This window comes from Megalobrama amblycephala, linkage group LG17 (assembly GCF_018812025.1).
Source record: "Megalobrama amblycephala isolate DHTTF-2021 linkage group LG17, ASM1881202v1, whole genome shotgun sequence".
NCBI classification, from domain to species: domain Eukaryota; kingdom Metazoa; phylum Chordata; class Actinopteri; order Cypriniformes; family Xenocyprididae; genus Megalobrama; species Megalobrama amblycephala.
The window spans coordinates 37,100,228-37,118,085 of NC_063060.1; the positions used below are offsets into that span (position 1 = coordinate 37,100,228).

The 17,858-nt window shown below is 35.9% G+C and overlaps 1 protein-coding gene across 1 annotated transcript in view; it reads right to left on the reverse strand.

Moving 5' to 3' along the window:
- Positions 1-17,858, reverse strand: part of b4galt2 (UDP-Gal:betaGlcNAc beta 1,4- galactosyltransferase, polypeptide 2) — a 161,923-nt gene that overhangs the window by 133,239 nt on the left and 10,826 nt on the right. Inside the window, exon 2 of the mRNA XM_048163070.1 lies at positions 4,025-4,457. Within this exon, the coding sequence (XP_048019027.1) occupies positions 4,025-4,361 (337 nt within the window). The 5' untranslated portion in view covers positions 4,362-4,457. The remainder of the gene's footprint in view (positions 1-4,024; positions 4,458-17,858) is intronic.

Sequence of the window (17,858 nt, forward strand, 5' to 3'; positions counted from 1 at the left end):
CTTTCATGTGTTTTGCACTGAGGAGTGGCTTCAGTCGGGCCACTCTGCCATAAAGCCCCGACTGGTGGAGGGCTGCAGTGATGGTTGACTTTCTACAACTTTCTCCCATCTCCCGACTGCATCTCTGGAGCTCAGCCACAGTGATCTTTGGGTTCTTCTTTACCTCTCTCACCAAGGCTCTTCTCCCCCGATAGCTCAGTTTGGCCAGACGGCCAGCTCTAGGAAGGGTTCTGGTCATCCCAAACGTCTTCCATTTAAGGATTATGGAGGCCACTGTGCTCTTAGGAACCTTAAGTGCAGCAGAATTTTTTTTGCCTTCCCACAATTCTGTCTCTGAGCTCTTCAGGCAGTTCCTTTGACCTCATGATTCTCATTTGCTCTGACATGCACTGTGAGCTGTAAGGTCTTATATAGACAGGTGTGTGGCTTTCCTAATCAAGTCCAATCAGTATAATCAAACACAGCTGGACTCAAATGAAGGTGTAGAACCATCTCAAGGATGATCAGAAGAAATGGACAGCACCTGAGTTAAATATATACTCACAGCAAAAGGTCTGAATACTTAGGACCATGTGATATTTCAGTTTTTCTTTTTTAATAAATCTGCAAAAATGTCAACAATTCTGTGTTTTTCTGTCAAAATGGGGTGCTGTGTGTACATTAATGAGGAAAAAAATGAACTTAAATGATTTTAGCATATGGCTGCAATATAACAAAGAGTGAAAAATTTAAGGGGGTCTGAATACTTTCCGTACACACTGTATACACACACATGCACACACACAACATTGATCATATCAATGCATTAATACAATTATTAACTGTATGTGATATTGTTCCATTGTTTTCCTATGCGTACACTTTTGAACCCCTCTGTAAGTGATCAGTGATCTTAAGTTCTGACATAAAAACATACTGTTTGTGATACCATTTTGTTGGCTATTTCTAATGCATTAATTGCTTGTGAGTGATTATAACACGGAAGGCCTCCTGCCGTTTATGTGGTGGCTGACAGTATGACACAGCTCCCCTCCAGGAAGACGGCACCAGTGAGTCATCATCAGCCACAAGCCACACCTGCCAGCTGGGATGCAATCTAACACAGACCCTGGGTTTTCCCTGCAGGCCTCTGCTGCATTAAGATACACGTTCTACACGCACCTGGGACCTGCACGGAAATCTTGCTGGAAACGTCTGCTTCTTACACGCTTCAATTACATTCTCTCTAAACCAACATCAACAGGTCAGCTCTTGTAAACAGAATGATGGAAAGGGTGCGCCAAATGCAATCAATGTTCATTTGCGAAATCTCTTTGTGCTAATAACGGCTCAATGGCATCTCAATCAAGATGATTTTTCAAAATGTTTACAGTTTTCTAATCGGCAAAGAGCAAGCGTTCACTGCAGACGCACTTGTCTTGGCTTGACAGCAAACATCAAATACGCATTACAGTGGCATATTGAAGACTAAGCAGCGCTGCCAACGACAAACTGAAATGTGGCTTTGAACTCGAGAGGATGGGATGGACTCATAAACAGCCTGTTCCACACTTTAACAGCTAAAGAATTTCGGAAACACTGGATTTCTTTGAAAACGCTGGTTGACACAGGGTCCTTTGTACTTCCTGCAGCTAGAAGACAGGAAGGGGGAAGCAAAAAGCTGGGAAAAGTGGGAATACAGTAGAGTGTTTTCATTTGAGCACTTCCTGTCAAAAGTTCCAGCGAATGACAGATTCCACTCTAGCAAAATCTGATTTCATGAAGAGCCCCTATAAAGACATCTATCAAATTCTCACAGCATTTTGGGCCCTGAGTGTGAAAATAACAAGTTTTGAGATGGCCATCTTGGGATTCTGTCATTACTCATACGGGTAGGCATAACAAAGTATGAAAACGGAGGAAGAAAGAGACCCCTGAGCAGGCTAGACAGCAAACGAGTCATATGACACAGCTCAACTCCCTCCAGAGCTCTGCTTTAAACTCATTAGAAGGATATGGGTGGCAAAGGCCTGCTGCTTGCAGGCATATCAAATAGCTGCTGCACATTCATTATGAAGGTTTGCCCTATTATGAGCTAGAAAATGCAGTGCAATGACATCGTAATTAATTAGATTTTTTTTTCTTTATGCAGATGGATTATACTACTTAGTCTGGAAGAGGTATTTCACCTTATAATGTACAGAGATTTGACTTCCTGTTGCACAATAATCACTTCAACTATAAGAAGACATTCCATGAAGCAGTTCTGTCCTTTTTCGCATATATTTGATTCTACAGTGAACAGGAACAGACTGACATTGTGGTATAAGATAGTAAATTGGTACCGTCTTGTTAGTCTACAGCTCATTTTCTCTGAACACGTCATGCACTGCGTAAAACACCGGTAATAAAGCGGTTCGGCGGATGAAATATAAGTGCGCTGAAGAGCATGCTGATGTTAAATCCATTTTAACTCTCCAGTCAGCTCAGAAAACAGAGCGAGACAACGGCTTTTACAGTAATTGGAGTCTGCAGAGAATCCATTATGGCTCTGAGATGGGGAACAGTGGCTGGGGTCCTGCCCACATGTCCCTTATAACACACCAGTCATCGTCTGCTTTCAACTATTCAGGCCACTAATTGAGAGTTTTGAGGATTGAGCGCCTTCCATGCGTTATTGTCTCTCGTATTATTCATATTACTCTTTTCTGTCGCACAACTGAGTGTTTGATCGCTGTAGTTATGTAAGGGATTTTGTTCTTACTTTTACGAAGTTCCAACAGAGAGGCCTGATCTAGTTCCTTGCCAAGGTCTCGTTTTCTTGCTCGCTTTCACAGAAAACAAGGTGTCGCCTGGCCAACAACTATAACCCAGCTCAGCATGTAGTTGCAGTTTTCCACCAAAACAAAAGCTCAAGGGTTTAACTCTTTAAAAAGAAGAAATTTAAAGAGAAAAATGTAAAGTAAAATAATTAATAAGATATTGAAGTATTTATTTTTTATTTCACAGCGCAGTTGTATTACAATAATATATTTTTGTTATAACTATAAATTATAATTACTATTGTTGTTGTTGTTAATATTTTCTTCTTCTTCTTCTTCTTCTTATTATTATTATTATTATTATTATTATTATTATTATTAATGAATAATTATTAATAATAATTATTCAGAGCTGAAAGCCTGGGGAATCTCAGAAAATAGTTTCAGTTGATAAGATAAAACTTATTACTTAAAAAGTTAATTAACTTATTGTTCAAATTTTATGCCCTCAATGTTGTGGCAATTTTTCCCTGTGGTAGTGTTAATGGTGTTGAATATCAATATTTTTCAAAGTATTGTAAGTCGGAAATTATAGTATTATGACACAAAAAAAATATCCACACATATATATATATATATATATATTCTCATAGCCAGCGATTCGATATTTTCAGATACCTCAAAAAAGTTCTGTGATACGATATACATATATATATTAGTGCTATCAAAACATGACCCTGGGCCACAAAATCAGTCATATGGGTAAATTTTTGAAATCTGAAAGCTGAATAAATAAGCTTTCCATTGATATATGGTTTGTTAGGATATGACAATATTGCAAAAAATAAAAATATTGAGAAAATCACCTTTGAAGTTGACCAAATGAAGTCCTTAGCAATGCATATCCAGTCACAAAAATACATTTTTGATATATTTATGGTAAGAAATTTACAAAATATCTTCATGGAACATGATCTTTACTTAATATTCTAATGATTTTTGGTGTAAAAGAAAAATCGATAATTTTGACCCATACAATGTATTGTTGGCTATTGATACAAATATACCCGTGTATACAAATATAATATTTGTAGGTGGCCCAATTAAACTCTCAAGCCTTTTTTTGGTGAAAAACATAAGTCAAATTTTCAGTTGTAGTGTGCAGTTGGCCATAGGTTTAACAATACCGCACTATGCTATGTCACAATTTTGATTCAATTTTGATGCAGCCCTAGTGCTCATACTTTTCTATATGTGCCACATAAGTACCTATAAGAACTTACCCAGACCAGGAGGAACCTCCGGACATGGTGGTAATGGTTTAGGGGTAGGTGGAGTGTGGTTTGCCTCTGGCTTGGTGCTGGGCAGAAGATGGTCAGCTGTGGCCAAGTAGCTTGCAAAGGTAGTGTTGGGCCTGCCACTGGAGAAGTTATAGTAGTAGTGGTGGGGTCCTCGTGAGCTGTTCGCTCCACGGCCATTGTTGAAGCGGCTGAAGATGTCGAAACGCTGGCTGTAGACATCAAAGTAGAGGATCATCATAATGAGGAAGTGCACCAGGCAGAGCAACAGCACAGCCTTGCAAATCCGCTCCAAGGTCCGGCCCAACATCAGCCGGCTCATGGTCAAAGCCACACGGCACGCTCCGCTACACGCATCCGGTCAACGTCACCTCTCCGCGCCGCTGAACCCTCCTGGACTGCAATTTACAAAAAACACCTACAAAACAAAAGAGAGGGGAGTTACATCACTCTCCTGTGCATTTATGATTTAACTGTTGGGTGAGATCAAACTTCAATGCCCATCAGCCTAAATCCAAAGCACAATTGCATGATGTAGCTAAACTGTATTGTTATATTTTGATACTCTCTATTGAAGCAGACAATTACTGTTTAACCAAACACTAATTATGCTAATGCTATGTCAGAGTAGCGTCCCTATAGCTAGGCCAATGCTGCAGTAGTAGATGTGCTAATAACCTGTGTGTGCTTGAATACTGCATACATCAATTAAATCAGTAGCTCTCAACTGGTTTTGCTTTAGCATCCAGATTCTACAATGGACATCAAGTGCAAATCTGACACAGTACCAAAATGGTTCAAACATACACTACCATTCAAAAGTTTGGGGTCAGTAAGATTTTATACATGTATCTTTTTTCCTTTTCTTTTTTTTTTATAGCAAGGATGCATTAAAGTGATCAAAAGATATATAACGTAAAAGAAAAGATGTGTATTTCAAATAAATGCTGTTCTTTTGAACTTTCTATTCATCAAAGAATCCTGACAAAAATGCATCATGGTTTCCACAAAAATATTTTGCAGCACAACTGTTTTCAAGAAAGGATGGATGGATGGATGGATGGATGGATGGATGGATGGATGGATGGATGGATGGATGGATGGATGGATGGATGGATGGATGGATGGATGGATGGATGGATGGATGGATGGATGGATGGATAGATAGATAGATAGATAGATAGATAGATAGATAGATAGATAGATAGATAGATAGATAGATAGATAGATAGATAGATAGATAGATAGATAGATAGATAGAAGCACCGCCCACTGCCTGTTGATTGCCATTTGTGAAATGTCCTCTATTATTATGAAAAGAATCTTTGGGAAAATCATGCTTTGGAAATACAAGATTTGTCAAATAGGCGTCATTCGTAAAAAATGCAGCATATTATTTTTGAAAAAGCACATTTAATTATGAAAAAATATATATTTAAAACACAATAATAGTGTGTGAAAGAGGATATTGTTAAATATATTAAACAATAAATGTGTTTTCATGGAATTTTACAAAATAAATAGATGCATTTATTTACTGATTTATTTAATAATTGAATTAATAATTATATAAATTAATTATTTCAGAATAAACTGTTACATTAAATTGTTGTTTTATTGAATTCATTATTTATTTAATTATTTCATTTTGAGTAATTTGGTCCTCCATACATAGTGTCTGAATTATATTAAACATAAAATCCCTTACTCACGGTATTATTTTTATGTATAATATTGGTATAGAAATTCCAAAGTCACTTTCAAACCCCATTAACCATGTGAAGCAAAAAACAAATGTAAGAGAAATCTATTCAAGGCAATGTAATTTGCAAAGCAACAGTCAAACTGCAGCTTTCTCCAGGTTTAATTGGGATAAACTAGAAAATACTTAATAGCTGTCTAAATCTTACTGTGAGCAATTACAATGTTGACAGGTTTTTCCAATCAACACTAAGTGTAAGAGGCCAAAGGCAAGGAAGTTTATGCAGCAACAGACTACAGCCTGAAGTCAAGACCTGCGGCTAATTTCTCCCTCTCGTTCTCTCCTGGCGTGATCGCTGGATGAAACTGGATGGGAAAGCCTCTTGATTTCACACATGGCCAGCTGTTGAAAGCTCCCCCGCGGCAGTTCGGATAGGGGGGCTCACATCAGCAGCTTGCAAGTGCTAACGTACAGGCTGGCCGTGAAGGGGAGGAAGTATAGGACAGACTGATCACTCAACACATGTCGCGACTGGACCCGTAACTACACATCACCTGCACCCCCACCCCGTGTAGCATGTGTGACTCCTCTGCAATAACCATCATCAGCACTAGGGAGAAAAAAACACTGTTTGACACAATTCACACGCCTCAGCCTGGTTTGAGCTCCTTTAGGGAATCGCTCAACACTCACCAACCCCCATAATGAATCACACCGGCAGTCACAGACACAGGAACGAGCCAAAAATACAGAGTTAGCGAGAGGAGGGTGAAGAGGTAAGATACAAAATGAGAATAGAAGATGACTTGGGATGGGGGGGGGGTGTGTAAGGAGTCAACGGACAGGAAGAAGATAACAACAGCAGAGGGAGAAAGACTATACAGGGGCTGCATTTAAATCCCCATACTTCATTGAATTCAATGAAGAACCAACTTCTTGACCAATTAAGTATGTTCTGTAAGTATGCTGGTGTTAGGGATAGTTCACCCATAAATGAAAATTCTGTCATCATTCACTCGCCCTCAAGTTGTTCCAAGCCTGTATGAATTTCTTTCTTCTGCTGAACACAAAAGAAGATATTTTGAAGAATGTCGGTAACCAAACAGTTTAGAGTTGTCAAAAGTACTGACTTCGGTACCAATCGGTATTGAAATTTTAAAAATGTGACGCTTTGAACGCTGTTGAGTAGATGCGTAAACATCTCTGATTGACCATTATGTTCACGCGCTCATCAGATATGTCTGTGATTGGCTTCAATGATCAATGAAAGTGGCAGCGAGAGCATTTGAAAGCAGCCGTCTATCAGCGGACTGGTCTGCGATAGATGCCTGCTTTCAAATGCTCCCCTATGTATCTGTGTAAGCGTTTGGTGAAGAGCGTCATTGATGACTATTTACAATGTTCTTGAAGTGTTGATCATTGAAGCCAATCACAGACATATCTGTTGAGCACATGAACACAATGGCCAATCAGAGATGTTTACGAATAAAGAAAGAAAGAAATTCATACAGGTTTGGAACAACATACGTCAATAATAGTGGTTCACTTCTGTGATTTAGTATGATTGTGTTCTTATCAGCAGTGAAGAGATGACTACCCTTTTTAAGTGAATTAGGGTATGATACCATGCGCACCCGAGTTCGGAAGACAGTGTTCACATCATCCAAAAGAACCGAACTCAGACATCGTTCGAACCCAGGTGTGCACCAAAAGTGTTAGTGTGAAAGCACCCTAATGACCTAGACTTAAATAAGAGTCAAATATATATATTAAAGGGTTAGTTCACCCAAAAATGAAAATTCTGTCGTTCTACACCCGTAAGACCTTCTTTAATTTTCGGAACACAAATTAAGATATTTTTGATGAAATCTGAGAGGTATATGACTCGCAAATTTTTACTGCCGCGGTGGTAAATCACCAACAACCGCCGGTATTGCGGTGGTGGGTTCCGAAAGGGGGCGGGGTTTGGTTTTATATATATATATATATATATATATATATATATATATATATATATATATATATATATAAAATCAGAGGTTGCGTTAGACTTGCGTTTCGCCGTCATTTTGATGGACAGGATCGTAAAAAAAATCCATCCTAATCAATAATTACCCGTCATTTTAATCTTTATATTTTAATGATAAGACATTTAATAGCTTCTGATTTCGTCCACATTTTCATTTTTATTCACGAACTTACAGGATAAGCAAATAGGCATAGGCTATGCATTTATTTATATTATGAGAAGAAAGTTGTACAAAGACTGCGTCACTTTTCAGTTTTCATCTTGAACACTTGTCACGGATCGTGAGTGAATGCGATCATCCTTGCCTCTTTACTACTGTACAGAACGAAATAAACATGAATGAAAATAAAAAATATGTTGAAAGATACAGTAGCTTACCGAAATCTGTATCACATCAGTCAACAGTGTTGCAAACAATGTCACGTAACATTATACTTCAGAAAAGCCATAAACTCATAGTCAGCAAGAAAAATAACTTAAAAAAACTCAATTATGTAAGTAAGCATAAGTAACTTTATCATTATAAAATTGACTTAAACTAGGGTGCAGCCAACAATAAAAATGAATAAGCCTACATAAACATTAAAAACGTCTTATCTATTGAATAAGGATCGGCCACTTTAATCACAGAAAAAAAAGTGAATATTATGCTTATAATGATATTTAATCTCACAAAAATGGACTTAAAATCCAAAAACATGCGAACTGGGAAGTAACGAACATTAATCAGAAAACAAGTCGAAAACAAGTGTACACCTAATCTTCAAGCAAGTAGCCTAAAAAAAATATCACAATGAGGATCACATCTGCATCAGCCGAACATATTTTCTGCATGCTGAGATAGCTGTCAGCAAACATTTCCTCAGTAATTTCGTTAACAATGAATAATTTGAACATTATATCCAGGGGCGGCGCTAGGGGTGGGCTAAGGGGGCTGGAACCCCAAATGTTTTTCCAAAAGCCCTGAATCTTTCAGGTTTGAGGTTTCTGTGCTGCGTGTTTTAAAGAGAAGTGTGCATCCGAAAATACAATGTAGACTGAGACTCTATATCACAACTAAAAAGATGTTTGAGCCCTGGTATGGTTCATGACCTGGTTCATGACCAGGTACAAGTCAATGCTGTTTCTTTGTTCCATTTGCACTCTGTACATGGGTTGAAGCTCTCAGTTTTGAGCTTCCAAAGTGCACCAGACTGATGCATTTAACCTTTAAATACACAAAAATTTCTTACCGGGGGGGCATGCCCCCGGACCCCCCTAAATGATGGTATATAATGTACATTTTATGAACTTTAACCAAGAATACTACAAAAAACGCTCCTCCGATCTCTATTTCATTAAAGGTATGAAGTCCCAGTTGATTTTTTTGTGTTGTTTGCACACCCCACACAAATTAATTAGCCTACTGGTGTTAGAGCATCTATAACGTTATCTTAAAAATCACCGTAGATTGACAATAAACCTTTAGTACTTTCTAATGATATTGTTATCTTTATTAATATTTTAGATAGTATCTAATATAGATATGCTAGGCGGGCGTGGTTTCAGCAACAAGTCGCATGGGCTCCAACTACGTCCCGCCTCTTTGCCCATTTTCAGTTATCCGTGAGTGACGTGCGGTCACGTGCAGCTAAGATGGCCGCGGCCTCATTTTTGCGTCAAAACTGCTTATCAGAACTCTATGGGTGACGTCACGGACACTACGTCCATATTTTTTACAGTCTATGGGTGGGAATTACAGTCACAAGCTACATAATCAGTCAAAGTGACGGAAGGGCTGCAGATTTTTCCGTCACTGCTAAAAAAAATTCCATCAATGACGGAAAATTTTCGGTTAACGCGACCTCTGAGATTTTATATATATATATATATATATATATATATATATATAAAACCGCGGTGGCGCGGTTGTCATGCCTACCGTCACAGCCCTAATGACTCGTCCATAAACAGCAATATAATCAACACTTTTAAGGTCCAGAAAGGTAGTAAAGACTGCTTTCAAAGCGCTCGGTGAAGAGCATCACTCATGACTATTTACAATGTTTTTGAAGTGTTGATCATTGAAGCCAATCACAGACATATCTGTTGAGCACATGAACACAATGGCCAATCAGAGATGTTTACAAACGCGCTCAACAGCACTCAAAGCGGCACATTATTAAAATTTCAGTACCGAAGTCGGTACTTTTGACGACTCTAAAACAGTTGATGGACCCCATTTACCTCCAATAGTATGGGAGAAAAAATACTATGGACGTCAATGGGGCACATTCTTCAAAATAACTTTTTCTGTGATTCATACAGGTTTGGAACAACTTGAAGGTGAGTAAATGATGACAGGATTTTCACTTTTGGGTGAACTATCCCTTTAAGTTGTATATAAAGATTTACTTTAATTTAATACCATCCACTTTAAAAATGAATCTGTTTTTATTCATTATGTTCAGGGGACAAAAACACTGAACAACTTTCTGGCAAATTCCATCTTTCTGTAAATGTCCACTCATGATAAATTTTCCTCATAGTAAATGAAAGAGTAACTTTTCAGGGTTTATTTTTGCCCATGCTAAAAGAGACATAAGTTGCCATTATATAGCTCCCTACATCTAACATCATTAAATTATTCCTTGTTACATTTATGTAGCCTACTATTATTTATGTACAAATCTACGTTAACAATTTTCTGCATTTTTGTCTTTTCATCTCCCATGGACACAACAAAGTGTCCAGTGGTTGCACACTTCAGCCCCAGCAGAATATCATTCAGTTATCCTTCATCTACTACATCAAGAGACCTAAAATCAGACTCAGACTCACTCACGGCTCCCTCTATAATTATCGCATTTCCTGTGATCATTCAGGTTAACGGCTAAGGAAAGCCAACGGAGGCTGCAGATTCTGCAGTGTGCATCTTTCTCCGGAGCTGTAGCTGTGGGTGGATGTTTCAGCACAGTAAGGGTCCTTAATATAGAACATCAATATAACACTAACCCAATAAGACTGAGGTCACTCTAAGTTGCTACTCCATTGATATCCGGTCTTCTCTCAAAATCACATTTGCAAACTCGTTTTGCTGTCATCAGTTCCTTCTCAAACTTTTACTCTCGTCCATGAACTAGAACGAGAAGCATACTTGCAAGTTTGTCTCAAAGAATATACTGTATATGCTGAAGTCCCAAAACCAAAGCTACTGAAATATTCATCACAGCTCCAAGAGCCTTGTAAAAGAAGAAGACCCTCTTGGCAAAATATTGAGCAAAAAGACTGTTTCTTATTACCACACAAAGACCATCATTCCTTTAGCTTCACTTCTCAACCATCAGAGAGAACAAAGCACTTTCTAGCTTAATTTTAACTGTCATTCTGGGGAAAAAAGCAATACAGAATGACAATAAAATTAATTAGTAAGATAATATCAACCAGCTCTTTTCAAATACCATCTAATCAATTCTTCAATAAATGGAACATTTCCAGATGCTCTAGAATAATTTCCACAGGATTGTGCTCATTAATTTAGTACAGTATATCCACTTACTATGCATGCACTGGTTCTCAAAGCCTCTGTTGGAAACGCCAATGTTAATGAGGTTACATTTTGAACAATCCAGAAGTTAGCAATTTGGTCTCAAATAAAGTCAGGATCAATAATATGCCAAGCCCCTGAATCAAATATTGTCCCATATGAGACTTAATAAACTTATAAAAAAATAAAAATAAAAAAAAAAGTATTAAAATAGACAGACACTAGCACAAACTCAAGCAGCGCAGGCTGAGCCATAACAGAATTAGCCAGAAATAGAGGCTAATGAATATTTTACATCCCACATGTCATAAAATAATGGGTGAAAAAAGCAAGGTTTTTTACAGTGACACAAGGGAATCCATTAAATAAACTGGCAACAAAATGTGTACAGCATCTATATGCTTAATTTTTTATAACCAAAAGACCAAACTGTGGCACTTTCTGGGTTTACATTATTCATGTTGGCCTTCAACCAAACATTCACTAAACAATTAAATGTTAACTTAGCAGTAAAAAGAAGAGATCAAAGTGTATTTGCAGTACATGACTGTATAAAATCTATTTTTAAGTTGCGCTTAGTTTGTTATTTAGCAAACTTGTTGAGCTAAGGGAGTTTTCACACTTGGTTCAATTGCCTGGTCTGAACCCGAGTTCGATTGCTCCCCCCTCCCTCTGCCCCCGCTGGACTGTTTTCATATTCCATTATTATAGTCGTTATTTTTGTTTTGTTTTTGCACACAAAAAGTATTCTAGGGCAATTTCATTTTTTCCCAAATTCCGTTTTTTCTGTTTTAATTTTTCTGGATTCCGTTTTTTTCTGTTTTATTTATTTTTTGACTCTATTTTAATGGTTAAATTAAATTTTAGTAATCAAAAAGCATGTCTAATTTATTAAAATAATAAATCTTGTCCAATTTACCAACAATTTAATAAAAGTTTAACAAAAAATTACATTTTTTTTAGGGCCCTATGTTTTATTCTTTCCCCTCAAATTTTATTTTTACCAAATTCTATTTTCTGGATTCCATTTTAATGGTTTAATTCCATTTTAATAATCAAAAAGCATGTCTAATTAATTTAATTCTTAAAAACAACAATATTAATTAATTAAAAATATATATTTTTATGATTTTTTTTTCTTCAGAAGTTGTGTATTTAAATTTTTCTGGCAATCAAATGAATGCCATTTAATTTATCTTTTAATCATGAAATTAAACTTTTTTGTCAAACAATGTCCTGCACAACAGAGCTTTACTGTTAAAATTAAAACATGGAAGAAACACTGAGATTATTGTTTAAAATATATTTTAATAATTTATTATTAAATTAATTTATCTAAATTCTACTGTACAACATTAATATGTTTCTATCAAGTTAAATCGAACTTTTATTTTGACGTTTTGCCTAGAGCTTTGAGTTTCTCTGTGTTTATGACGGTAGTTTTCTCAAATGAAGCAGTTAAATGCTGATGAAGTGACTTTCAGAGCAGCTCTGGAGATTAATTCGTGCGTTCATATAGTGAGGCGACAGAGGACGAAAACACCGCGAGCGTCGCACGTGCTTCAGTGTGCATGCGCCCGCGCGATTGTGTGTGAGGTAAATGAAACTGCGCTTCCGCATCATTCATTTCAGAGGCACACAGGCATGCAGGATTCATGTTTAAATAGTCTTTTTGCGGTTTAATATTCAGACACTAGTCTATATCGCGATTTAATTTACGTGTACTGACCTGCTTTTAATTCATTCATCAAAAATTTGACAAATTCCGTGACATTCCGCGTTATATAGTAAATTCCGTTTTTTAATGACTGGATTCCGCGATTCCGTGATCGCGGAAATTATAGGGCCCTAGTATTCTCGTCGCTTCATAAAATTAAGGTTGAACAACTGCAGTCACGTCGACTGTCTTTAGTACTTTTCTGGACCTTGAAAGTGTTGCTGTCTATGGACGAGTCATATACCTCTCAGATTTCATCAAAAATATCTTAATTTCTGTTCCGAAGGTCTTACGGGTTTGGAACGACATGAGGGTGAGTAATTATTTACAGAATTTTCATTTATGGGTGAACTAACCCTTTAAGTAGCCTATTTGTATACATTTTTTAAAATAAAAATATAGTCACAATTAGAATTTTATGAACATACACATAAGGGTACATATATAATACCATTCAAAAGTTTGGGGTAAGATTTTTATTTTTTATTTTTTTAAGAAATTAACATTTATTTAGAAAGGATGCATTAAATTAATCAAAAATGACAGTAAAGACATTTATAATGTTGCAAAAGATTTCTATCTAAAAAAAATGCTGTTCTTTTGAACTTTCAATTCATCACAAAATCCCAAAAAAAGGTATCATGGTTTCAACAAAACTATTAAACAGTTTTCAACATTGATAATAATAAAAAAAAAATTCTTGAGCATCAAATCAGTAGAATGATTAGAATGATTTCTGAAGGATCATGTGACACCGAAGACTGGAGTAATGGCTGCTGGAAATTCAGCTTTGACATCACAGAAATAAACTACATTTTAAAATATATTAAAAGAAAAATGACCCCAAACTTGTGAACGGTAGTGTAATCTTACACAATAATCTAGTTTTATAAAAAAAACAGTTCTATGGGAACCGAAGGACAGCTTGTATGCCTCAAATTAAACACTGAATAGTTGGTCAAGGATGTTGTTCATGAGATGAAGAAAAATAATTGTGTGGGAATTGTATTATGTCCTTCCTGAAGACATAGCAAAAAAGCAACAGCTAGAATGGAAAAAGAAACAGGTGAAGCACAGCATGAGTGACTAAATAAAGAAACATCTGGTGGAGTGGAAGAGTTGTCTTGTGCTTCAGAAACCACATCTGTATCCGGAAATGACAGATTCAGCCATCTCCAACTGCCTAAAGCACTTTCCAACAATATATTAATCACCCTCTTGTGTTCTCTTTTGCACAGCGTAGTAACTTCCATATGGAACTGTGACATTAAAATGGACAGACCGCAGAGTTCTGGGAGATTTAGGTGGGCAGCCTCTCCAGTTTCTCCATAATTCAAAATGACGTTAATGGCTACGCTTCACAAAAGACTCATCAGTCATCTATTTACAAAGTGCCTAGCTAGATGGAGGCAAAATGTGAGATTTAATGGCTCGGGAACCACAGATTCTGGTTCTGGTCAGATGACAGATTGTATTGAGAGCTATAATTGATAAACACTAATGTACCATAATGCATTTGGGTGATTCTTCAATTAGGAAACCTTTTGAAATCTTGACAAATGAAACTTCTCCAAACTACCGTTTCATCTATGTTAAAACATTTATCATATGCCCTGGAATAAAAACATGATTATTGATACATAGTTTGTCACAAGCTCAGTCTAAAATAACAGAAAATAACTAATAAAAATGCTCTGAAATCATGTGGAAAAACTTCATTAGCAGAACTCTGATCCACATGTGGTCCTCTGTCGCTTCTAATTTCCATCATAACCAAATATATTTTCTTGTTAAAACATAATTGTTTTCTGAAATGCTTGGTGTGATAGTAATGGTAACAGCATTGGAGACAATATCCAAAGGCCTTAATAATAATACAAAACAAAGATATGACATCCAAAGTATGTAAGGTAGTACAACTAGATCTCTTTTATTGAATCCAAAAGCTTTTAATTATATTTTGCTACATATAAAGGTATTTTAAAGATTTTGAAGTGTCAAAAGGTCATTCGGTTTAACCGTCCAAAGGCCAATACAGTCATTTCATTAGTGATTAAAATATCTTAAAAATGTAATAAATGTATATATTTTTTATTCTGGCATGATCTTATAACATCATATATCAACATAGTGCAAAACGGTATTAAAATTATGTGTAGAAGTTGTTGCTTTGTTATGAGAAAGAATGTCTGGAAAAATGAATTTCATTGATGCCATTCGGAGTAACCAATATAAAGGGACCATTTTGGATCAAGTCATGTGGTCAATATCATGTGACAGGATATGACATCATTCAGACACCTGCAAAGGACCACATGGTCATGAAGCAAAGTAACTAACTCTCTTAAAAATTCAATGTTTTCACTCGCTCATACGCATGTCCCGAAACATCAGGTCATTCGGTGCAACCGCTATAAAAAATGGAAAATGTGGTAATATTTTAAAAACTTGTACTAAATATAAAAGCTGATTGTCCTTTTGTCCTTAGCTTTATCATCCTGTTTGAAAATATCGTCATTCAGTATAACCAAGACTGTCATTCAGTAAAACCGAAATTTTGGTTCAACCGAATTACTTTTTTGGTGACGATTTTGTAAAAATGACAAAAGTAGTGCTAATTGATTATAAAATCCACATAATCTCAACACTTAATAAAACTTCAAAATTAATTATATCTCCATTATGTTTTTTTTGTTTGTTTGTTTTTACACTTAAAAACCGTATTTGTCAATGACCCATGTATAAATATACCAATAAATGGCAATTTAAAAAAAAGTTTTTTATTTTTTTAGGGAAAATTACAAATTAGTTTCCCAATTTTTATGTGTTTTTTTGTTATAAATAAACTATGGTTTATTTATAAGTTTAAAATTATGGGTAGGGTACCAAACCAAAAATATCTGACAAATTTAACCTATTGCTTGCTGACATTTTTAACATTAACAATTTAAACAAAGAGACACAATAATAATAAGCAATGTTGGTCAGAATTTAAACAATATCTCAAAAAAAAAAAAAATCCACCTAGGAGACAAGACTAACCTATTTGTAAGCGAAAACTTTCAAACAACATGTTCTTTCCTATCTTTTTTAGCATTTACAAGAACACAAAAAAAACTTCATAAACTGAAGCCCGACCCAACAAGCTGTGCCTTTTTTTTACTGGAAGCGTTTTCCATTTTGGTCGTCCTCCAAGATCAAAAAGCCCTATAGCCACCCTCCTGCTCTCATTCAAAGTACAGTAGATGAAAACACAATTCACCTCGGAGCTCTTCTCATCCTCATGATGGAAAAACTCACACTCCCTTATCAGGCTCATTTTCAAACAACATGCTAAGACTTGACATGAGGGGATTCAACCCATCCAGAGAAATTAATTAGGCCTAGAGACGCCAATCAGGCCCTGACTTTGATGTTTAAAAGCAAGAGCATGTTTAATAGGGTGAAAGCACCAAGTGAACCACTCTACAGACGAGCATCTTCAGCATACAGTACATGTGTGAGGGACTGCGGCTGTCAGCAGTGCTATGATCAGTACTAATCATCAGCTCAGTTTAAATGACTGAGAAAGAGTTTTCTCTAATGCTTTACTTTCAGGAAACCCAAATTATAAATCAAAAGAAAAGAAAAAAATGATGTGCAGCAGAGGTACTCAACCAAATTATATCAGAAGAATCGAGAACAACAATCATGCATGTTTTGGCTTTTACAAATCGGAAATTATCTTCCATTAAGAAGAGGACTGCCGATCACACAAAATTATATATATATATATATTGCAGATGTCAACAAAATAAGTGGGAATTAACTTTACATTAAGTGCAATTATTTGTAAATTGATTTTGACTTGAGCAATGAGTGAAATTTGAGCTCCAAAGTGAAAATGCTGTCACTGAAAACAGCTCATTTCCTGACCTACTACTGTGTGCAAAATTCCCAACAAGCTAAATTAAACCAGCCACATTCAAAACAGTATTTAGGCTATTGGAACATTTATTTTAATTGTTAATTAGCTATGATTTTTTTTACAAATTAATTGTCATGGACACCATAAATGTCTGAATATTCACAAAATACATATTTGTATGGAATGGCAATCATTCATGCAACATTTTACAATAAGGTCTCATATGTTAACATTAGTTAATGCATTAACATGAACAAAATATTTTACAGCGTTTATTAACCTTTGTTCACGTTAGTTAATAAAAATGTTCATGTTCACAATGCATTGTGGAAATAATGATAACAGATACAACTTTCGAGCTAACGAAATACAAATACAGTAAATGCTGAGATTAACATTAAAGGGTTAGTTCACACAAAAATGTAGAAGTATTGTTAGTTCATGTTAACTAATGTTAACAAATGAAAGCTTATTGTAAAGTGTTACCATTTTCTCTTAATATTGCTATGTGCTATTTTAGTATCTTAAATATACTCTGAGACCAGCAACAAGCCAAGCAATATCTCACTCCAAAAAGTGTGAAACTTATCGCACATGAAGGCATGTATGGACTAGTGTTGATATAACTAATCTTTCTGCTGAAAATCTCTATTGCTCCGTTCCAAAACCTAGTGAGTGAGTTTTAGATGGCCTGAAAAGTATCCATTATCCATTGAAAAGGATCCATTTTTTAATAAACAAATAATCCATTGATATAAAATTGTTCTGCATGTAACTTTTGTAATACCACAAAATACCATTCCAAAACAAACTGAATTTTAATTAAAATCATACAAGTTGTTGATATGATCCAAGAAGCCATATTAGATTAAAAAAAAAAAAAAAAAAAGGTACATACTAATCTGAAAAATGTTCAAATTTCATTATTAGCCTACACT